This window comes from Aptenodytes forsteri, unplaced genomic scaffold (assembly GCF_000699145.1).
Source record: "Aptenodytes forsteri isolate BGI_AS27 unplaced genomic scaffold, ASM69914v1 Scaffold379, whole genome shotgun sequence".
In the NCBI taxonomy this organism is placed as follows: domain Eukaryota; kingdom Metazoa; phylum Chordata; class Aves; order Sphenisciformes; family Spheniscidae; genus Aptenodytes; species Aptenodytes forsteri.
In genome coordinates, this window is record NW_008794088.1 from 313,929 (window position 1) to 338,071 (window position 24,143).

Here is a 24,143-nt window from a genome sequence, read left to right on the forward strand (position 1 = left end):
GAGGGAGTGGAGAGGGTGGGGGGGAGAGATAAGAGAGAGAAGAGGAAAAGGAGAGAGGAGAAGGAAGGAAGAAGAAGGAAGGAAGGGGACAATACGATCATGCTGTGCTGTATGAGAAGAACAAAACAGGTAGAGCTGAAGATTTTTACATTTCTTTCCGTTAAGAAATCTCCCAGGCTGCTGGGTGTCCGTGGGGTGCGTGTCTGCCTGAGTGTGTGAGGGGCTGGGGTAGGGGCTGGGGTAGGGGGGGAGGAAATTTCAGCTGCTTCAACAGACGTCTCTTTTGCAATTCTTTAGCATCTTGCGACTGAAGGCTCTTTTCACACCCTTCAACATGACTGTTTTGCCTTTCGGGGGCTGGTGATGTGGGTAAGAAGGGTGGCCTACATCCACATTTGGGGAGCTCCCAGAATCTCCCCTCTATTCTTCTTATTATTTTTTAATATTGGGCAGATGTATTGCCTAGGATTTTCTGTCTGTGGTTCTGAGGGTGTGGATTGGGGGGGTGGGGGGTGCGGCTGGCAGGAAACGTGATGAGATCTGGCTCTACCTTGGAGATAAAGGAAGCAATTCTTCATCTTATGCCAAAAAAGAAAGGATGCCCAGTGAGCCTTGATCCCTGGTCAGAACGCTCTCTATTGCTCCTGGCTCCGATGAATGGGAGATGCTTTATGTGCATGTGCTGTGAGGTGGCTCGGAGGACAGGTGCATTCATTTTTTTGTGTTACAACAATCTGAGCAAGAATTAACCTGAAGCTTTTTCCCCAACCTATTCTATAGTGAAAAATGCAATTAATTAATAACAAAAGCATTAGCCAGGGGAGGGGGAGAGTCACCCTCTTTGCAATACCCTTCATAGTACAACCAGTTAGACAACTGTGCACCAGCTGGTAAAGAGACAGAGGACCACGCCTCTGTCAGCTCCGAACTCGGGTGGGATAAGAGAAGCTCACAGTGTGAACCTGTTGGAAACCAGTTCATTCTCCTTGCTGGTACCACCTGGCTTTTCCTGTCAGGGAATTGGGATGATAAGGAGGTTTGGGTGGTGGCTAGTTTTCAGTGCCAAATTTTTTATGGACAAAATTGTAATGAAATTGAAAAAAATGCTACTTCGTTCATTCCCCCCCTCCCCCTCCCCCTTTTATTTTGTCTGAAAGCCCAAACCTGCTCCTGATTAAGAGAGCCTATTTTGGCTGAACCTCTTGGACTTCCTCGGGAGGATGCTGGATTTATGCAGTTGCAACTTTGAGGCAGGAACTGGCCCCAGATATCTTTGTAAGGCATTTTGGAAACTTCTCTGAATTATGGATTTGTAGGTAGCGACAAAGAGCTTTGGTCCTTGTTCTGAGTGCAAAGCTCAAATCAGTCTTAGGTACAGCACCATAGTGGTTACTTTCTTTATATATGCGTACATTTATATATCTCTTACAATATAGCACTGCAGTATTCTGGAGCAATAGCCTGACACACTGATGTGAGTAACTCCAGTTACTGTAGAAAAGCACAGTGTTGAAAGAAAATCCAGGCTAAGGTGTGTTTCTGAATGGAGATGTGTGTGTTATCAAACGAAGGAGCAATTTTGTAGAATAATGGGGAGGGGCAGGTGAATGGGATAGAAAGAGACCCTGCGTCATCCTGTGTTTTTCCCCATGCAGGTTTTTCAAATGCTTTGCAATTAATGATACGTTCACTAAAATCTGGAGGGAGGTGGTGATGGCTGGGGGGGGAACACGTTGCAGCCAGCCAGCAGAGCACATTCAACTGGCAAATATGGGATGAAAAGAGCAGAGGAGGAGAAGGAAGGCAGACAGGGAGGCAGAGTGACAGAGCGGTGGGCGGAGGTGCACAGCAAATTTTAAAATAAAGTAGGTAGCTCTGGGATTCTTTGGAGTCAGAAGAGAGCTATTGGGGGAGGGGGATAATTTTGCCCATACCATCACAGGTTGGGCATTAAAGCTCCTGAATAATATTCCGATGTATCTGTTCGTTACATCTCTATGGGTTTGCTCCTGTCATTTTGTATTCTGACATATTTAGAAATGCATGGCATGCAGGTATCTTGATAGCACGTAGTCCTCTCTCCCCACTCTGTACATTAATCCACCGCATGGTACACACCCCTTTGCGCGTGCATGTGCGGCACACATCGGCACACATCTCCACTCTCTGGTCACTCGCTTCTGTACTACACATATATGCACAAGCACACATGCACTCGTTTGCACATGCTTTCTGATCCTTACGCAGCCATACAACCTGAATGCGCCTGCCCGTGCATATTCGGTGGATGTTCCTGGGCTCAGAGCCCAACTCCTGCTCCTATACCTGAATACACATCACAATTGCCAAACTGGCAATATAGCAGTTCGCTCAGCAAAGCTGGTGATACACGAGAGGAAGCTTTAATTTGGAGAAGAAAAAGACCTCGGTTTTCAGCTTGTGTTCTTCCTCAGTCCCCACCCAGACCTTTCACAGAGAGAAAAAGATGGAATGGGTTCTTCAGCGCAGGCAGGAGTTTCCTTCCCAAAATAAAGACAGCTCTCCTCAGATTATTTTTCAGGGGAAGCCCCTGCTGTCCCGCCTTTCTGGCAGCTAAAGATCGAAATGTTGAAATTACAGGCTTGGGTGTGGAAGAAATCTCTTCACATTTGTGTCTAGGTGTGCCTGTATATGTCTGTCCTCCCACCCCTCAAAGACAAATATGTTCACACACTCGTACCTTGCAGATTACTCTTTCTTGTGGGTGTGATGCCAATGTGAAGAGTGAAGTATCTGACCGACTGTGCCCACCCATGAGAGATGTAGATAGCTTGGTGTTGTCATTTCTGCCTACAGTTGATTGCAGCTCTGAATCTGTGCCCACAAAATATTCAGCTAAAAGGTGGCATAACTGAAAGGCTGGGTCAAGCAATTTCTGAAAAATTGAACTTAACCTTTACTGCCAGCAAGAGCTGCAGTCAGTAATACGCAGAGCTGGATAGTTAGATAGGTGGCTAGAAATGCAAGTGTTGCATGCACCGCATACTAGAACAGATGGATGTTATGGGGGTATGTGCTCAGTATTGGATTGCACGAGTGATTAAACAATAACCCGCAAGCAGGTTTCCCACTTGTGGGTGAGATGAGTCTCATTCATCACCAGCCATATCTGACGGCTTCCCTCCCATTCTGTCCTCTCCTCCTCACCCCAGTGCCGGAGAGCCAGCGGCTGCAAAGGTTTAAACCTGCCACACCCATCAAATCAAAGGAGGGAGGGGGGAAGAGGCAGTCTGCATTTCTTTCCCCTTCCACACGAGCAGCATGAATAAACAGGGCTGTACCTCTAAAGATGCAGTTTAATGCAACTGGAGAAGGAGAAAGCATTAGGGAACTGTCCTAGCAATTACAGCCAGCCGGTGAGGTGTCTTGTCATTCCAGGAACTGCAGATGTGTGCACTAAGGAGGAAATGGAGAAAAAGAGAGAGAGGAAGATGCACACAGAGTTAAGGTTCTCTTTCCTCAGGATATTAAAATGCCTCAGACCTCATTTAGAATAACTTAATTATGCTGCACAATCCAGATGCTTCAAAACTTGCAAGGCGTGGTCTTACCTTTAAACACCAGCATGGAGAGAGGAAATGGGGAATTTTAAAGGAAAGGTGTCCATCCATGCCCCTCCTCCCTCCACTTGCCAGCGTGGTGTAAATCACCACAGACCATTGACTTCAGGGCCTGGGGAGAGTCTAGCCACTGCCTCCACCTTTCTGAGAGACACCGAGCAGTTTCTGTGCTTCTTCCAGTAAACAATTGCTGCATGGAAGTTTAATTACTCCAGGTCCTTACTATTTCTCTTCCTGGGGCGATACCCCTGGGATTTCTCCTGAGAAGGGTGTCTCCAGAGAAACACTCCTCCCATCATGCTGTCCTCCTCCACTGCCTTTGCTGACTATTAGAGACATTGATTTCTCCTAGATCGCGTAATGTAACTGTTCTTAATGGCACAGACAAGCCCCCTCCTAGGGAACTAATTGCAGGCAGAGTTTCCAGGGGGAGAAGGACAGTGGTAATGCTTAGTGGGAAAGAAACCAGTCTGTTGATCCAAATTGCCTATTGCCACTTGCTCCTGAATGACAGTCCCAGCAAAAAACAGTCAGGCAGTACCCACCGGTACATAGAGGCATCCCTGCTGAGAGGGCTGTGTTGAATCTTGTATCTGCCTGTGCCAGGCTGGGTACACGTGTGCAGCCCAAGGAACCAACATGTATTGTCTGAGGGCTTGTCCTGACCTAATGCTGAGGGTGTCTGAATGATCTCAGAGCTGCTCCTGCCTCAGGATAAGAAAATGGGCTGTAGCTCCAGACTCTGCCCATGCCATGCTGAGAGGGTGGGCATCACTTGGGGATGAGGGATGAGAGGGACCCCTCCTCCAGTCATGTGGCTTTGACTGACTAGAAGGAGAAAGTGCAAAGAGGTTTCACTCAAGTCCAATTTCATTTCAGGCCAGCTATGTGCTCAGTATTGGATTGCATGAATGATTAAACAATAACCCGCAAGCAGGTTTCCCACTTGTGGGTGAGATGAGTAGGATCTAGTAGCCACCCTGCACAGACATTGTATTTCCCTCTCCCGATTTCCCAGAGAGCAGGAATTCCCCACTGCTGGCAGCTGCCAAGTTGCAAGGCCTTCTCGTGCTAGTGGGAAGGTGAACTGGGCCCTTTACCCATTGCCAGATGAAAGCAGGCTGATAGTCTTGTATGATGTAAACCAGGGATGTGTATACTTGCTTCGGTTCGCTGGCCTCATGCTGTGAGGCATGTGCTCCCCTCAATGACTCTCGTCTGCTCCACATGCAGAGGACATGGGACGTAAGTGAGCTCTGCCTAGCCTGTACTGAGCAGGCATGTATATGCTGAGGGATTGGTGTATTAACAGGTAAAACAGCCGGCATAGCCTGAAGATTGCCTCTGCTTTTGGCTGAGATAGTATGAAGCAAAAGCACAAAGTACATACAACCTGAGACCTCTGCATGCTCCCAGTAGGTTGGTGGTGCATTACTGACTACCTTTTGCTCAGTCCATGCATTGCTGACCCGTGCATCCTTCCCTCTGGACAACTCTCCTGTTGTCCCCTCCTCCTGCACATAAATGACTCATATCTCTTCTGTTGCTTTGGGCTTCCTCCCTACACAGGGAAGGCTTTATTTGGATTTGAGAATGACTGATAGTTCTGATGACAGTTCCAGGCTAAAGACACCTGAGGAAGGGAAACCTTTTAATGGCAGCTCTCTGTGTTGATGCCCTTTGGAAGTCACTATGCGATTCCCCTGTTTGCTGTGAGTCTGACAAGTCTCAGGGATAGATTTGGCAGCAGTCCATACCTGGCTGCATCTGAGTTTTGAAGGCCCAGTGTCCAGCTGTAAGGTAACAACCATAGCCCAGTAGGTCTACACAGGCGAATGCCAGGCTGGTAAGAGGAGGTCTGTCATCCAGAAGGGCCCAGTGGAAGGTGCACATGCCTTGCTGGTAGAAATACCAGAATACCTTGCTGTGGGAAATACCAGAGCAGGTATCCAGGTGAAACACCTTTCAACATCTGAAGTTCAAAGTCAAAGTCTGGAATCCATCCACATTCATTTCATCTATAATTCCAAGATCCTCCTGAGCACGCCAGGAGGTGACATGTAACCTCAGAGCTCTGATGGCCTCATGTGGAGAAGGTGTTTATATTTCCTTAGGGCTCTCTCTATCGCCTGCTGAGTGTGTGTGTAAAACTCCATGGCTTTTCATGGTTGCAAGCACCACAGGCCAGTAGTTAGTATATAGGAATTGGTTTCGAGAGCGCTGGTTTGTCTTCCTAGCAGTGCTATTAACCTGCTTTCTGACTTGATCTAAGCACAGTTTCTCTGCCTGTCATGGCTGTCTCTGCAAGATGCTTCTTTAATTTGGAAACTAAATAATTAGTGTGGGTGGAAAAAAAAGGATTCAGATGCCCTCAGGTGAGAGGTGCTTTAGACAGGCAAAGCCTTCATCCATCCTCAGCTACTCCTGCAGTGCTGGGATGTTTATTAACCACTTGAGTTCCTTTAACACAAACCATTGATTTTCTTCTCAGACCCAGGCTTTATTACTATGGGCCAGAGCCTGAGAGTAGGGCTACAACTTAGTTTTCTCCCTGCTGTTCACCAGTGTGCTGGCTCCTCCCCTGTCATCATAATGATCCTGCCTGTGGCAACCTACAATATGTGTATAGGGTGGAGGAATAGTGTAATGAAAATAGTGATTTGTTTTTAATATAACAAAAGGAATTTGTGCTTTTGGAGTTACACTGATCCTGCTGTCTCCGCCTGTTACTCATTTTTTCTCCTCTTCCCATCTGTTCTGCTCCTCGCCTTCCTCCTGCTCCCTTGACCATGCAGTCCTCCTGCTGCTGCTTCTTTCCTCCAGCTGGATACCAGCCCTCCATTAGGCTGTGCTTCTTGGGGACTCCTGCTGGCAGCATCAGCCACTACCACCAGGTCTTACTCCCTTCACCCTCCCTGGCACTGGTATCAAAAGGGAAGCTGGTAGGAGGGAAAACTACATGGGTTCTTCCTTTGTGCTTCCAGTTGCTTTTGCAGCTTCCCCAGTTCTCCTCCACTTGAGCAGCTGTTGGAGGTACTGCAAATGAGCACCTATAGACAGAGACAGCAAAGTGGTGCATCTTCACCTATCACATTGCTGTTAGCATGGGTCAAATGTTGCCCACCCCCAGCAGGCGGCTGAGGAGGGGTATGGCTGCCATAGGAGCAACGCAGGCAGTACAAACTAGTATCACCATTTCTGCTTTCTTGAAGGTTCATACTTTTGGGCTTGTCCCTTGGCTACTAATGCCACTGTTGGGTGGCAGGCTGTGCTCCAGCTGTCTCATTGGCCCAAGAGAGGATGTACTGAGCCTGCCTTCCTCCCACCAGGGTTGGTTGGCTTTGATGCCTCAAAAGGGAAGCCAGGATGTACTTATATTCTTTTAAATTATAACCAATAAATGTCAGTCCCGTTCATTACTCATCTTACTTCTGAAGTTCCTTGAATTAATTCCAGCCATAATCACAGTATATCTCTATTTATAGAAAGCCGGGACATCTCACAATATTTAAACATTATCTCTGTAGGAGACACCTTTCTGTAAGGGCTGGTAATTAGTAAAGCTAATAGGCTCTAAAAGAATCCTACTCACTTGGTTTGAATGCCCCTAAAATTTAGGGGTGCAGGGGAGTGTGTTTGGATCTGAACCTAGCTCTGAAGCTAGTTTTATTCCACTCTTCTCATAATTGCCTAGGAGTGAAACTGTGGTCTCAGGAACTTCAGGTTTTTTTATGAATTGGGATGATTTCTTACAATTGGTGATGGCCAGAATAATTTACAGTTTCGATTACTCTTATAATTGTTAAGACTATTATCAATTGACATCCAGTTCATCAGACTATTGAATTGAGTCTAATCCATTTATTTTATTAATAGCATCCAATGACCTTATAAATCTGCAATGTTAAGTACTCAAGGGTGGGCAGGTTGGGGCAGCATGGTACCATGCTTTGCTCTTTTGCACAAGATGCCAGTCATTTATATTAGTTCAAGTTGAAACCAGCAGGATGTAAACCACAATGGTTTTGAATTGACCATTGTTCTCCTTGTATCATTCCTTCTTCTGTCTGCCCACAGCTTTAGGAGTAAGGTATTCAGTGGTGGATTTAGAAATAATGTAACAAAAATCATCTAGGTTTGGAAGGGTAGAAATAAAGAAACAAGTATCACTTGCCGATTTGCTGGCAGTAAAATTTGCAGCCATTTAGTTTCATGTAAGAGTGAAGTCCACTGCTGGAAATCACCTGCTGAGAAAACGTGAGGAGGGCATCACCTGCTTGACTGTGCCTGAGAAGCATGGTGCAGCTGGGAGGTGGTACTGGAACAACGGGGAACTGGAACGATGGGGAACTAAGGCAAAGGAGCTTTTAGAAGCTGGACCAAAAGTTTATCCTCAGCAGGGGCACTTCACTGTAGATTGGAGAACTGCACTGAAATGGTGCTTGTGTTCCTCAGAACTGGGGGCACCTTTCTTAGGGTCAAGATTTTAATTCTTATCTTGTTATGTTGGAGTAGTCAGGCTGGCAGCTTGCAAAGACCTGGATTGCACAGGCTGAGTTGGAATCTGTCAGAATGGAGACTTTGCCTGATCAAAGATGAAAAACAGTGGTTTTAACCCTTCCTGCTGTTTGCATTTCCAGTGGAAGACCCAGAGGATCTTCAAGCCCTACATAGAGTTTTGAGGACAGACACCCACAATGGAAAATGGATGTTTAATGTCAACTGTTAAAATTGCAGTCAAAAGCATGATAAGGATGCAACCAGTCCCACCTAAAGCACAGGATCTGGCAAATGTCCTTTCCCTCGTATCCCAAATTCCAGTCAGAATACCAGCTAGAAGAGATTAAATCCTAAGGAAATGACAAATGGAGCAAGGAAAAAAGATCTCCCCCCAAAATAACTGAAGAACTGAGCTTAACTGAAACCTCCATGAAGTAAACAAAAGTTGGATAACTTCCAGAGGATAGTTAGCAAAGTTAATATGTGAATCAATACCTGAAGCTCCCTCTTATATGGTAAACCTAAATATGCAGCAAAAAGAACCCTCCATTATGATGCCAGTGTACAAGACTCCGTGGAAGACAAAAGAATTGACAAATTACTGAAAAATGAGCCCTAATGGCTTACAGGAACTTTTAGCAAATCTTCCTTTAAAGTTCAGTTAATTCTTCCTTATGTTCTTTGTTTTCTTCCTTGGAGTTGTATGATTCCACAATTCAGGAAGAGATACCATAAGACAATGCCTTATCTTGTAGAATTTCATTACTTTTTAATTAGGGTGTGGCTGACGAGGAGTCTGAAATGTATCACAGTTATGTTACCATTGTTCTGAACTGAGAAATAAGGAATTGTTGTAAGTTGAACTACCTTCTCAGCGGTGTCTGTCATAGGTTGTAGAACTTTAGAGCTTCCTTCCTTTCTAACTGTGGAGGTGCCTAAGGTACTAAGATAATTACTCTTACACCTGTAAAGTCCCCTAAACATTTAAAGGCTGCTTACTGGCATGCCTAGATGATCCTTAGTTTTATAAGCAATAATCAGCTCAATACCTACTTAACAGCTAAGCTACCGCGGGACCTATAAACCAAGTATTCTTCCAGTTGCTTTCCCTGCACAGCCAAAACGGGTAAGTTTGTCAGAGCACACGGGTCAAGTGTCCACACAGAATGCATCCAAGAGGAAGGGAATGTGCTACCTTCCTTTTATCCAGAAACACTTTGATTAAGTATTTAGCCAGAGATGTGCTGAATATACCATCTCTGCCTGAGCAGATCTGTACCCTCACCTCCCAGGAGAATGTGCTATTAGGCTATAGAATAAACTGGGACCAATGTTTCCTGGAGGAGCTGATCTATTTTGCGCAGACAAATAAAATATTAATTGAGCCAGAGCAAGAGAGTGAAGAATATCATCCTGACTCTCTACCTTAGTGTTTATGATACTCGTGGAAGGGAGGGAAGAGCTTTGGTTAAAGCTTTATGTCATACATTGTCAATAAGGCCAAAGCATTTTATGCCCATTTTGCGTGTCTCCAGTAACATGGTCAACTGCAAGTTGATGGCTAAAACAATTAATAGGAGCCACAAAGGAGGAAGATCAGGATCTAGGAAAAGGGCAGAACAAGTCAGGATGTACTGATGTAAGATGGTTGTTTCAAATCATCCTAGCCTATTTACAAAGCTGATGGAAACAATCTCTGAACCATGAGCTTTGAATGCTTTGAAGACTCATGAGGGCTGGATGAGGTGTAAGAAGGCTGAAAAAGAACAAGGAGAAGATAAACTGAGTAGTCTGTAATTTCTTAACTTCATTCCTGGAAAAAAAATGGTGGAAATAATCAAATGAAGGAGATTATTAGGAGCCAGCACAGATCTGTCAAGAATAGATCATGTCAAACTAATTTAGCTTTCTTCTATAACAAGCCTTGTGGATACAGGGGAAGTAGTTGTCATACCTTGTCATTTGTAAGGATTTTGACGTTATCTCACAGGCTTTTATCATAAGTGAAGCAAAGAAATATGGTCCAAAGGAAAACATTACAGCAGGGATACAGAACTGGTGTCGATAATCCTACTCAATGAGCAATTCTCACTGATTTCCTGTCGAAGCAGAAGACTCTATTGAGTGGGTTGCCACAATCTTGAGCTGTGGCTTGTTAGTGCTTCATGTTTTCATTAAATACATTGTACTTTACATTTTAATTTCAACCTGGATGACCGTTTAGAGGAAGTGTTTTTTAAAATCTGCAGATGGCATGAACCAGGTATAGACTGGTGGAAATTACTGGAATTCAAGACAAGCTTGTCAAACCAAGGATCTGATTTGAACAGCATCAGAGTGAATGTAAAGTGCTGTCCATGGGAATGATTAATAAATTGCAGCCAGCTGTCCATGGGAGCCAACAGGCCGGCTAGCTATCCTTCAGGAGAAGAGACAGGATCTCTAGAGGACCACAAGTTCAGTGTTAGTCTAGAACATCATTCTATTGTCAAAAAGGAAAACATCATCTTACCAGGTTGTGCAAATGGGAGTATAGGCTGTAAGACACATCTAGTAAGCCTTCAGCTCTGATGAGCACATGTAAGCCTCAGCTGAAATGTCATGCCTTAGTCTTGTACTGTGCTCTAAGAAAGTGTGGTCCAGTGAGAGAGAGTGCAGACTAGGATAGTGAGAATTGCTGGAGGTCAAGGGAAATATAATTTGTGAGGAAAGACTGGAATAATTAGGGTTGTTTAACCTAAAAGGAATAAGGCTGAGAGGGGTCAGGATGCTAGTCTGGCAAGTGCAAGAGTGCAAGAAAATGGGAATAATATGTTCTTCCTGTCCAGGGTGGATAAAACAAAATGGGAATAATGTTCTTCCTGTCCAGGGTGGATAAAACAAGGAGTAAGGGTCTTTAATGTGCCATCAGAGTGATTCAGACTAGACTTTAGGAAGAGTCCAAAAGGATTGTGATGCATGGGAATAGATTGTCTGAGAAAACTATGGCAGCTCCAATCACTGAAGGGCTGTAGGAGGTACTTCTGGACCAGAGGATGGACTAAATGGTCTCTTGTGCTCTCTCAACGCTATTTTGTATGATTAGTGTCAAATATTCACTGAAGCAGGAACTGGACCCAATCTGTCCTCTTGCAGAAGACTGCTTAACCAGTAGGCTATAAAGCTGTATTTACTTCTGTGCTCTCTCTGTCTCTGGCCTCATGCTTATTTAATTCTTCCATGAAAAAAGCCTAAGAGCTTAAGCAGGAACAGCTAGGAGCAGCTTACTTTAAACTGTCTTCTGTAGGAGGAAGGTAAGACTTGAGATCTTTCCAGGTACAGTAGAGAGTTGAATTGACATCTTCCATAATTTAGTGAAGCTAGTCTCTCCACTGAGATACTAGATAAATACCTATCCTACTGCATGCTGTCAGAGAGAAACTATAGTTGTTGTCTCTTTCTGGGTGGGGGTTCAGGGCTTGGAATCCAAAACAGAAGATGCCTCCCTGATAACCAGAGCAAGATGCCTAAACCCAGACAGTTTAGATGTCCCTCTCTCTTCAGCGTTTGCTGTAGGCAGGTTCAAAAGGCATTTATTTGGTGTATTGTGATACTGAGGTGCCTAGTTCTCCCCATATTTTCTAGTGGACTTAAGACTATGGTTTCTGCAAGGCATCTCACCTTCTTCCTAGACTTAGCTCCAACATCCGTCTTCTGAACACGGACATCTGCTGGAACTCCACACTGAGGTTGCCTTTTCATCATCCTCAGGAGAGAATTATTACAAGGGATTTATCAGTTGGTGGCTTCTTCTACCTGCCTGACACGAATTGTCTCAAAGCATTTATATGGCAGTCACTCAGAAATTCCCAACTGGAGTGCTGTACCCCTACTAGCACTCACCTTCAGTGCTTAATCCCCTCTGCTCCCATTATGATGTGTCCCAGTGGTTGCTGGGAATACTGAATAAAACATGCTGAGATATAATATTCACTTTCACTGGATACATTCTCATGCAGCAGAAGAGCTACTGCCACATGAGAATATAGAAGAACTAAAGCTGATCTGTGGTGTCTTCCATTATCACGTGTTGAGTCCATACAAACCTCAGGAAGATATCCTTTCTTCTGTTATTCCAAAGCCTTTACACAACACAAGAGGGGGAACAAGACACCCTGCCTATAGTCAAGATTATCCAACTTTTGGGGGATGAGATAAATTGTAATAGTCAAAGGCAATCTTTTCAACTACATCAAATCTTGCTGAGCTTTCCCTGTTTGGATAAGAATTTTCTTGGTAGGGGTCTTCTTCAGATAGACACTGTGGTGTTTTAATTTGTTTTTTGGCTGTGTCTGTTGAGATTAGAGGAATAAGCTTTGGAAGTGTAGAGTTTTGCAACCATTTTATATGTTTCCTTTATAATAAAAGGAAAAAGAATGCCATTATGATTTCAAATGATGAAATTTCCTATTTTCTTCTTTTTTAGTTTACATCTTTAAAATAAGAGATTAAACACTTTTGTTAAGCATACATTGAGTTTTCAAAGTCAAACACTTAGAATATAGAGAAGTAATTAAAAGGGTTGCCTATCCATCTTTAATTTGTCTTCTCTCACGTATAGGCATAATGATGTGGTCCTTAATTATAAGATCAAATACTGGTATATTTTTTTTTCAGTAGGATCCCTGTCTCATTCAGTTCACAGAACAGAATATACTTAGGGATTGAATGAGTTTTGCCATAAACGAAGGTGTTTTCTATAGGTCTCCTGTTTCATTTACTGCCAGTGATGAAGATTATGTATTGAATTGGGCAGGGGGCTGTTCAAGAACAGAAGAATGGTCTCATGTTTTGGCAATTGAATACTGCCCTGAAGAAATAGGCTTTTTCCTGCCTTTTGCCACAAATTCCTATGTGATATGAAAAAGCCATATAAATGAGGTTTTCCATGGGTGGCCACTAATGGGTGTGTTCTCATTTTCTGGGTTCCCAGTCTGAGACACCTAGGGTCTTACTTGCAGAAGTGCAGAGCTGGTATTGTATGGAGTTCTGCTCTCAACATGCACAGAGCTGGGGAAAGGTTAATCCAAGGCATTGCAAATTAGGAACCCAAAATTAGTGGGTGCTCTGGCTATTTTGACCTTAGCCTCTTCGTGTCTGATTTCACTGTCTGTAAAATAGAGATAACAACCCCACCTGCCTCCCTGGGAGAACATCCATTAAGGCTCATGAAGCACTGAGATATTATGGCAAAATAGCGCCACAGAAAAAGACCATGAGGAAATTAGTATTCTGCATTCAGTGATGGGTTTGAAAGATGTGTGGCAAATAAGGCACTTTGCCATGCCTGAAATTAGGATAATGGGAAAATACTGAATCGCTACCCACTCAGTGAGCTCTGTCTATCCTTTGTAGTAGCTGGGGTGGGGGAGACTTGCAAGAAAAAAAAAATTATAAAGACTATTATAAGGCGTATGCACAAGGGAGTCAAAGCGGCGTTTCAGAGGTAGTCTCCATTTTACATTTTCTGTTTCAGCCTTTACCGTGTGCCCAGAAAGATGCTTGTAAGACAGGCTTTTTATGTAACATATGAGTCACGCTACTTTGTACTTGTGCCTGTGAACGATGGGTTGCAAAATAATTGGGCAAAAATGGGCCAAATGTGTTATCACTGAAACTAGTACTACACTTTTCACTGGTGTCAGAAGATGTCATCTTAGATCCTTAACAAATCAGTCCTGGAACACTCTTGTTATTACTCCTTTTGTATGTGAGGAAACTGAGGCACAGAAGAAAGTGGAATTATCTGCTGAAGTCATTCTGCCTGTTTTCTCTTTATACAACCAATAGCTTTTAAACTACTATTCACATGCCTTGCATTAATTAATCCAGAAATGACAGAAAAAGTATGGGCTTGTTCCTCTCTTCTTCCCCTCCCTTCTCCTCACCTGGAAGAAATAGCTTGAGTAATGCAAATCGTTTGTTTGCTTTATTTGCCAGTCGCTTTATATTCATGTCTGTGGGAGTGGGGCATTTATCTGGGACTCCACGGGAGGATCTCCTGAGGAAGGGCTGAGCTGGAGAGTTGAGGAAGCAAGCAGGTCTATGGTATCACAGGTCCTATGTCCTGACCTTGGTGCTGTTCTCATGAAGTTCAGGCTCTCGGTTGCTGCCCTGAAGGATCTCCAGGTGGGGAGGTTGTGCTCTCACCAGGAGAGGCAGTCTGTCTGGAACGTAAGCTCCAGATCAGGGTGGGCTTAAGAAAGAGGTCAGAGACTTCAGACTGGGCTTAACAGGGAGCCTGAGAAGAGGCAAGAACCTCGGTGATACACGGTCATATGCTTTTATTAATGAGAGCCTGCCTGGGGTTTCTCCCTAGTCTGAATACGCTGTTGTTATTGTGGGCATTATGAATGTCTGTATTGCCTTCCTCAAATCTCTGGTGCATAAGATGGGACACAATTTTCTGGCCAGGCACAGATGGGAAATTTTCCTACCATTGCTGCATATGCTGGCTGCTGATGAACTGATATGTTGCCTCCTAGGCCTCTGTGTCCATGAATTATCTCTAAAAGAAAGTTTACTTCTCCCAGGGGAGCACAAAGCAGCCTAACATACTCAAGGGAGAGTTTTTCTTAGCAAAGACTGAAATGGAAATACAGAAATCCCAGTACAGAAATTCAGAAGTCTTGGGAAAAAAGCAATTCATCGGCACTCTGTAAGCATGGAAGAAGAGTTGTGCCTATGTCTGTTGTCCTGAGACGTGTCAGCATGGCATGACACTGTAAACCCGCCAAATCTAATTGGTGGTTATGGCGTGAAGCCTATGCCTTATGAGGATGCTCTGTCTCCTATTTTGAGGACCTTCTGCTGAGATTGCCCTCCATGGCAGCTTAAGAGACCCTCCTCCTGCTCCTCTGGAGTTAAACCTCTGGCTCTCAGGACTGGTGCAGAGTTGATGGTCAAGGTGGGGTGATCCAGAGAGATTCTTCATGGAGGCAGTATAGGTGGCCAAAAGAGATGTAGGTGGCCAAAAGAGAAGGTCCTGTTGGCAGGTCTGGTGGAAGGACACTGCCAGTTAAGAATGGAAGTGGAGAGGCTGTCAGTGTAGGGAAGAAGTTGCACCTTGTTGCAAAGTGAATGTGTGGTTGTCTCTCTGGGCCAAACCTGATGCATGTTTGCCAAGAAGGTAGTGGAAATGTAAGTCTTCTGTTAGCATTTGTGAGGTGGTGGGGATTTTGTAGTCCCTACTGCTCCCAAATCAGATGGGGTTTCAGCCTACCCCAGGGACAACCCCTGCTTCTGGCTTTGTCACAGAAGCGTACACTGCCACAGCACAGAAATGAAGGGGGAGGCAGAAAAGGTGCTGGACTAGGTCAGGAGATAATTTTGTTGGAAGCATCTACAATTGTGTGGCTCCACTGGCTTCTTCTCCCCATAGAAGGAGAAGCAGTGACCATAGCAGATAATGCTGCAACTTGTAAGCACCCACACCAGAACTGAAGAGGCCTTACCAAGCTAAGGTCAGCCTTCCTGTTTCGCAAAGTGCAGTAAGTGGCTCCACTGGCAGGGCTTGCTTTCTTCTCTTTCTCTTCTGTGGTTCTGACCTGTCCCTGCAGAGAGCAAAATGTGCTCCTCATTGCTCTGCGTCCTTATATCCAGCCCCATTCAGTTCCATCTTTCACAGATGTTTCATTGCATCTCAGCTTCACACAGTATGGTATCATCGATGCTGATATCCCCAACCTGTAATTTTTCAACTTCTCTCTTGGGTACTTGCCTCTAAGGTTTTCCTGCTGTCAGGCACAGCAGACGAGAGAGCATGCTGAGTACCTCTGAGGGGTACCATACAGAGCGATTCTGCTGTTTGGAAATTTGTTTGTGAAAACTCTGAGCAGCACAGAAATGCCTGGAGAAGCTAATCAGAACTGGAGATGGGCAGTTTTAAAAAACACAAGTTTCAAGTACTGTGGTGTAACCAGGAGGTCAGTGTGCTGCCAGTGGCAGTGAAATAGCACTCAGTTATACAGAGCACAGGAAAATGCTGAACAGGATTTCTGTCATTCCTTTGCTCCACTTTTATCAATGCCCTGTGCTTCTGCCCTGCAGCACCCCTGCTATTCCAGTTCTGATGTTGCAGGGTAGCCATTGAGTTGCTGAAAACTAGGCAAGGATATAACTGATCCTTTGAACAAAGTAATTCTCTGTTCAGTAGCTTTTTGTACATATTAAATGATTAAATCTTTAGGGGGCTTTTCCCTGATGCAGTAATTGTGCACTCATTAAATTGCCAGATAAGACTTACTTTCTATTAATTTGTTTTTTGCTAAGAAAAACGTTTTGTTTTCCACTGATAATCCTGCCTCACGTAATTCAAGGATGGCCAACTTGCGGGTTTGAAGCCACAGGCAGATACTGAGCAATTGAAGTATGACTCCCACAATGGAGATACATCATACTACTGACAGCACACTACCGATGTTAGGAATACTTTTTTATCAGTATCTCCATGTGGGAGGAGGCTCTCAGGGGCTTCTGAGGCCAACAGTTCCCTACAAGCTCTGGGACTCAGCTGGGCACCCAGCCTCACCCCATCCCACACTGGGTGCTGGGACCCCAGGGAGCCGTTGCTGTTTTCTGCCTGGGAGCTACTTGTTGAAAAATCCATCACCTTGCCTAAGGTACTGAGTAGGGGTTTGACACCTCTTGGACATTGGAAGGTTTGGGTTTTTTTAAGATGCTCATGAAGCCAAGAGGTTTGAGCTCCCATGATTTAGTTAATTGCATTTTAGAAAGTGAAATCTGCATACAAGTTGGATTATCCCGCATTACTAGGAGTTGAAATAGATTTAGGCTTCAGCTACAACATAAGCTAGTATATGCGTGAAAAAGACCACAGAGAAACTATGTTAGAAGAAAGTTATTAAGGCTGCTAAGTCAAGTATTAAAAAATTAGCCAATATTGGAGATGCAGTTGCCTGTGCAACCTCAGCATGGTCTCCTCTTGTGAATGTATTTCAGTACACTTCTAGTAACAGGAACATATCTTTATTTTTCTTCCCAGGGATTCCTACCGCATTCAGGTCACAGAATGGACAGTGCTCACTTAATGAGCAGTTATTCAATATTTTGTTCTCTCATAATAAGTCAGCATGTGACCCCACAGCTTTGCTCTATAAATACTATTCAAACTCTGCTCTGAAATCAGAAATACTAATTTTCTCCTGGGCTGTCTTGTGATTTCTGAGCACATCCCTAACATTACTTAGTAAATCTTTGCAACACCCATGTGAGATATCTGAGTATTTTCATTCCATTTTTGCAGATGGGCAACTGAGGAACAAAGAGTTTGGTCAGCAGGACTCCCTAATTTTATGTGCTGAATTTGAGAAACAGAGGACCTGACTTTTATTAGTAGTTTTTACTTTCAGTTGCACATATCTGAAAACATCTCCCATTACTGCCAGCTGAAGCTCTGAGTGCTCAGCACTGCTCCAAATCAGACTCGAGGTGTCTGAAGCCAGCTACTCAGAGATGCAGAACATGCCACTAGGAATCACCATGTGAAAAGTATGGGCCAGGATAACAGAGGAATTCAGCAGCAAAGGTAGAGCAGTGCTGTAGGACAGCCGTCTGTCGGCTGCCCTAGCCCTGACATCGTCTGTTCTCCTTTGCCAAGCCTCTGCCTCCTGCATTTTAACTTTCCAACTTCACTGCAAAAAATAGGACCAAGATTTTAATGTAATCCCTTTATACCCCTGAGTTTCCTAAGCGCCGAATATCCAGATTTCCTACTAACACTTTAAGTCTTCTTTAAGCTCCTTTGTTTTACTTTCAGCAGCTATTTACAAGCCTAGTTCTAAACAGTGGCAGGGTGGTATCAGGTAATTTACAGAACTGTCCTAACAAATAAGATTTAGATAGGCAGGAGCCTAGCAGGATTTTCAAAGAGCCTTGGTGCATAATTGGCACTTGTTTCAATAGGATTAAGGCAAGTAGGCATTTGTCAAGATCCCACCATTCATTCCTTAAAACCTGGCTCTTTAATTCTTCTTTCAATCAAGTTTATGTTGACCCACTAGAGCTAAAGCATAGGAATGTATACTAAAATGTTAATAATTCATGAATGTTTGTAAAGTGCTGTGAGAGTACAATCTGGAAAGCAGGCCTCTTGGGGGGATGTGTTGTATTTTCTTCAGGCTTCAAAATAATTGCTTCTGCAACCAAAGCAAAATACAGGTGGAAACTTTTTTCTTCTGCTTTGCACTGAGATGAAATGCTAGTTACCTGAAAGCCCCAATAGGTGCTCCAGTTCTACACTGAGTACTCTCAGATATTACTAAGGATTAGGCAGATCCCAAAACCTTGAGTTAGTGACTGGTTTGAAATGTGAAGAAAATGTTTGTGCATTCGTAACTCATTCTTTCTGGAAGGGATCAAATGACTCTTGTTGAATTTAATCTGTTTGAAAATATTCTGTATCTAGGCTTCATTTCTGATTTTGTTTCAGCTGGATTTAGTGAATTGGTTATGCTAACTGACTTCAGGCGGTGCATTTCTTGCAAATTACTCACTCCACTATGTTTTTTTATATATGTGTGTGTGTGTTTGTGACATGCAGTTTGTGATAGTTATACAATGTGACTTCGTCTTTTTGACTGGGAAGGAGGAAAAAGAAAGAGTTACTGAAAAAAAAGAAAAAAAGAAAAAAAAAAGCCCCACTCCTGGGCTAAAATTTTAGATAGGTAATCATTCACTATAATGGAATTTGCAATATTTGTATCTATTTTCATGGCTGAGGGACCAGTTCATCTGAAAAGTAGAGTACAACGAATGACATAACCTGGCCACATAACGTAGACATTTGCACACCACAATCTTTGCTTCATTTGAGCAGACCTACAATTTGCTTCACTCCAATGATGTGTCTTATGAAGGACTTTTAGTATTGTTATCATTAATGGGTCAATAAATTGGACTGGTGAGAACCTGCCTTGTCCTGTGACTTCCTGAAGAAGCAGGAATTATGTCTTTCTACCAAGAAATGGCTCTATATTTTAGATGGTGCTAGGAGAAAGCAAGCTGGTCCCTTTAGTATCTGAATTGTTTTTCCTCTATAAACGAGTGTGCTGCTTGTGCCCTTTCTTGTGTTCAGCACACTCCCATTGTCTTGACTCCTGTTGCTTGTTTCATTGCTTCCTTTCCCGGCACCACAAGTGAGATATATACCAAAGATGTAGAAATAATAATGGTTGTCATCATCATAAATCCTCATGCATTTGGCTCTTCTCACAGTGGGCACCTCTTCCTTCATCTGGAAGCTCACCATTAGGACAATAGGAGCCTGGATGGAAACTCTTGGAGAACCTCTGAAAAGTGTTTGACATCCTTCCACTCCATCTTACTTGTCCTAGCCTGCTCCAGCTACCCAACTTCTTGACATCCTCAGAAAACTCCTAAACGTGCTGAATAGCACTGGGGGGAGGCTGACAGGAAACGGAGCAGTCAGACTCAGGACTCTGTTTAACAATCTGCATGGATTGCTAACACTCGGCCATTCATAAGTTCCCCTAAGCTTTTTTTTCCTTCTTTTTTTCCCTAAGTGCTTAGCTATTTTCAGCACCATCTATGTTCATGACTGCAGCTTTTCCTACTGCCTTTGGGAGTCTGATCCACACATTGATTTATTTTTAGCTATATTGCTAATTATTATTTTTGTGAGTATAGTGTTTCATTATTCATTAAAGCTGGGGAGACATTTTAGTAATTTCTCAGTAGAACAAAAGTGAATTCAGTAACCAAAGTAAGATCTCTGAGTAGGTCTTAAGAGGGCTAGGAAGAGTGATCCGGCAAAGAAGGATGGTATGACAGGTGAGAGCCGTTGATATACGAAGAAGTGTTACTAAGAAAGCAGAAACAAGCTATTCTCAACATGGACAAGATGCAGGGGGCTGGCCGAAACTCTGGGAGGGACTCTTTAGTTCACCAAAGGAATAAACTGCCAAAGAAACCCAGAGAATCATCTTTGGGGGAAATGTCCAAAGACTGGTAGAAAACACTGCTCTTGCAGGGTGGGTTAAAGATAAAGAAAATCAGCCCTGCAGCAGTGCACAGGGACGGCCTAGAGGACCCTGGAGATTTCTAATTATTTGCTCTTCAGTGTGTGACATAGCTGTGCAGCGTGAACTGGCCCTTACTAACAGAAGAGGAAACACTGCACACTTTCTGGTGTTAGATCGTCTGTGCATACTTCCCAGTGCTTTCTGTCTGGCTTTGCACAGGATCCTGAGGGAAGAAGGTTCCTATTCCAGAAACTCCCAAGTCCTCAGGATGAAAACTCTCTTTCCGTATCACATCTGCAGCAGAGCAGAAAGAAGTGGAAGGAGCTTTGTGCACCCTGCCTGCCCAGCCATCCCCTCGTCCTCTCCAGGGGTCCCTTTTCCCTCGACTTCTCTGCCAGGGGGGCTGCTGAGTAAAGCCCTTCACAGGGAGGGCTCCAGGGGTGCCTGGATGTACAGTATGGTTGTGCTACAGATGCACCAGATACAGAGTGATCTAAACTGCGTGCCTGGGGAAAACACATTACAATGTGCAGTGCTTTAAGGCTACTGCCTTCGGCTTCCTGACTGAAGAATGGAAAAAAGCCAGAAGACTTTAGGACCAAGATGTTTAAAGCTTATTGAAGCCCTTTTTTAATAACAACTTAAAGATGGGAGGCCCAGGGAGTGAAAAAAATGGAAAAAAAGAACAGCTCTCCTACAGCAGGAAGCTTAGGAGAAGCTCTGGGTGGCTACTTAAATGTGGCTGTGATGCGCTAGCCCTTATAAGTGGCAAAGCCAAACACTTGTGGCTTTTTTCCCTAGCACATCTATTCAACATGTTCCTTTTGGCTGGAGGTCTTTATAGCTCTAACGTAACAGTGTCCACAAAGGGTCTATCGCAGTATGCACTGCAGGCTTGCCTCCCTCCCTCCCCCTTTTTCAATAGGGCTGCATACAGTAGAGGAGCGAAGTAGGAAACAAAATGGCTCAAAGCCACATGTGCGTTTCCCATAGCTCAGTGCCAGTCTCTAGAACAAGTGATTAAGCCCTGAGGCTACTGGGTCTCTTGTTCAGCTGCCTGTGGCCCCAAAAGATCTTTCTAATCAAAGCCATGTCTGTTCTCTGGTGACAACCCTACCTGAAGGATGGGAGAGGGGTATGGCACAACATTATGCCTTCGGCGCTGTGCCGCTCAGGAGTGACAGCTGCAATCATGGGCCCGATTCATCAGTTTTACGGACCTTGGAAAGCACTGAAGTTACACAAACTGGGCATGGTCTCAGGCAGTCAAGCCCAGGTTCTTGAGTGAAAGAAGCTGTGTCATACAGGTCCCCTCTGGAGACCTTTTCAGATTCTGACAGACACTTATGCCTCCTTTCAGGATGTTCTCATCCTGCACTGACAGGAGGGAGTAGATGAGAGCACAGCTTAAATATTGCACAATGCTTTACCTTGCTACAACACCATGCATTTGAGGCTCTTGCAACACTACAAATACTAATTCAGTTAGGTTCAGAGTCCTTCTGGAACATAACAATGTCTCCTCTTGCAAGTTGTTTGGAGCAGCAGACCACAGAGGTCGTGTAAAAATTATCTCTAGTGAAAATGTCATTGAAATCAATGAAATTACACTCCACTTTCACCATCCAACATTACATTTGGCATTGAACTTCCAATAATATCTCAGTACAACTGTTTGTTAATAAGCTGTACAAACTTCGGGATAGGAGGAATAGAAAGAGATGGTCTAGGTCTTCTCACACTTTGCTGTAAGTCAGCAGTATCTAAGAGCTCATAGTGGGACCAGTGACCTGTCTCCTATATTTGATATCTTAAGAGTAGGTTTAACTCTTCCCGTTCTCACCTGAACTAGTGACTAAGGAGGGAGGAGATATGGGATCTCTCTCCTTCTTTCTCTGCTTGTACTATAAACACATAAAAGGAATGAGAAAAAAATGTATGCCAAGAACGATTGCACAGAAGGTTTTCTATAAGGTCTCCGGCACCCAAGACATGCTGTTGCTGTGAAGAATTCAGATCCATAAAAGAGGTCCATGTCTTACCCATTGCTTGTGGTGAGTTCATACACATGCTGTCGTGAGAGCCCTATCAGCCACCTTGCAGAAGATCTGTGGAGCAAACATCAGCACCAATGGTACCACTGAAGCAAAGGTGGCTGGAGAGAATGGCCAGGGCAAGCCAGAGGAAAAAGTACATGTGGACGCATGAGGACAATCTCCAGGTCAGTCAAGCCCGGATGGGCATGAAGATCTGCAACACAAATCAACAAACTGAGCTTCCGTGAAGATCAAAGCCAGCACTCAACACCATCATTCTCTGCCTCCAGCAGCAAGGCTGACACCCTGTCCTAGTGGAGCTGGGGCTGGTGTTAGCGGGGTCAGGCAATCCCATGGAGCAAGAAGCAGAGACAGCAGAGCCAATCCTAGTTAGTAAGGAGCGACCATGCCACTGAGACCTGTTGAACCCATCAGAACCAGAAGCTGAGAAAAAGCCAGCTGCCCCAGTGAGGAGATGGAGTCTATACCAATAGGTAGAAGCCTTTGTTATGGATTCCTGCTCTTTGGGGATACAAGATCCTGGTACGCACACAGTTCAGCTCTGCAGTGGGGATGTGGGATTGGTCTATCTGGACAAAAGCTGAAGACATTATCAGCGAGGATATCTTAGACGGATCTGGTTTAGATCCAGTTTATCAAATTACGTAGACCTGCAACTCTGGTATCTTGGGTTTTACTGGGAACAGCTCTGGTGATTTCAAGGATTGTACTCTGCTCCTTGGGGAATGGGGAAGCTGTTGGCTAAAGGTAGTGCTGTGGGTTAGGCTGTCTTTCAGGAGATTAGAAAAACAAAAGACAAAGGTCTTATCAGGAAGATAATGAACAGTAAGAAAGGCAGTACTGACTTTACTGTCTTTGCCAGATCCTGATCAAGAATCCTGGTTGCTACCTTCTTCAGGTCACCCTGTCATTTCAGGTGGGATACACACCCCTGTCACCCCTGAAGTTCAACTGCTGTATGTGGCTGTGGGCACAGGTAGCAGCTACAGGGTTTCACCCCAGCAGTAGCTGCAGTTCAGGAGGAAAGAGACCTTTTCTTCTTTGTGCAGGTGCTAGGTGTAAAGCAGTGGGGGCTGAAAGGTCCTGTAGAAACATCACTGTCCAGATGCTCTGTGGAGCAGAAGTTCATTGTAAAGCAGTGTGGGAAGACAGAGGAGGCTGTTGCACAGCCAAAGCATTTTCCTCATTGAAGCCTTAGTTGACATGAGCATGGCTGATGGGATGGTCTGTGATAATTGAATAGGATATTCATGAGAGCACCTTGTCTCCCCTGCAGCACCACAGCAAAACTTCAGGTTTCAAGGGCAAAATAAGCATCGCCCTTTATATTTTACAACTAGGGTGACACAGAGCTACAAGCGAAGGACTGAACAACCTTCATTCCCCACCTGGATTTCCTCTCTCTTATCTCCCTGCTGCCTTGGAGAAGCTGCTCCATCTTGCTTTCCCCCTCCACTGTCCAGGATGGGGAAGGAGCAGGAAAGGCTCAGCCCAGAGCTGTCACACATTAACTCACCCCCCATCCAAATCAGCCTGCTTACTGACAGGGCCAGCTCCCCAGCAGGGCACTGTCAAGAGGCTGACGCAGGGTCCTCAGGACCACTGCTAGCCCAGTGCTCATGGAAATGACAGCCAGGGTTGTGCAGCAAGGTGACGTGGGCCAGAAAGAGCACTGCCAACACCTCTTTCAGCTGTGGCACGGTCAGTCATGCAGATCTGCTCCAGGAGACCCTGCTCGGCTATTTAGCTGCCTGTTTTTTCTTGGTATTTCCCACTGTCACACCCTTCGGATGTGGATCAGTGATTTTATCTCTCTCTCCCTTGCACTCTCCCTTCCTCTGTATCTCGTCTCTGTCATTGTGCCTCTTATTTATTTGCCTCTTCCATTCAGTGCCTTGGCTTTGGACAGGTTTTACCTCTCTCCCTGCCTTTCCTTTTCTCCTCTC

At 44.5% G+C, this 24,143-nt stretch overlaps 1 protein-coding gene across 1 annotated transcript in view; it reads left to right on the top strand.

Annotated features, from left to right (window-relative positions):
* Positions 1–28: 28 nt before the first annotated feature.
* The window catches only part of GAP43 (growth associated protein 43), a 57,117-nt gene continuing 33,002 nt past the window's right edge, over positions 29–24,143 (top strand). The window contains exon 1 of the mRNA XM_009274376.2: positions 29–129. Coding sequence (XP_009272651.1) covers positions 100–129 — 30 coding nt within the window. The 5' untranslated portion in view covers positions 29–99. The remainder of the gene's footprint in view (positions 130–24,143) is intronic.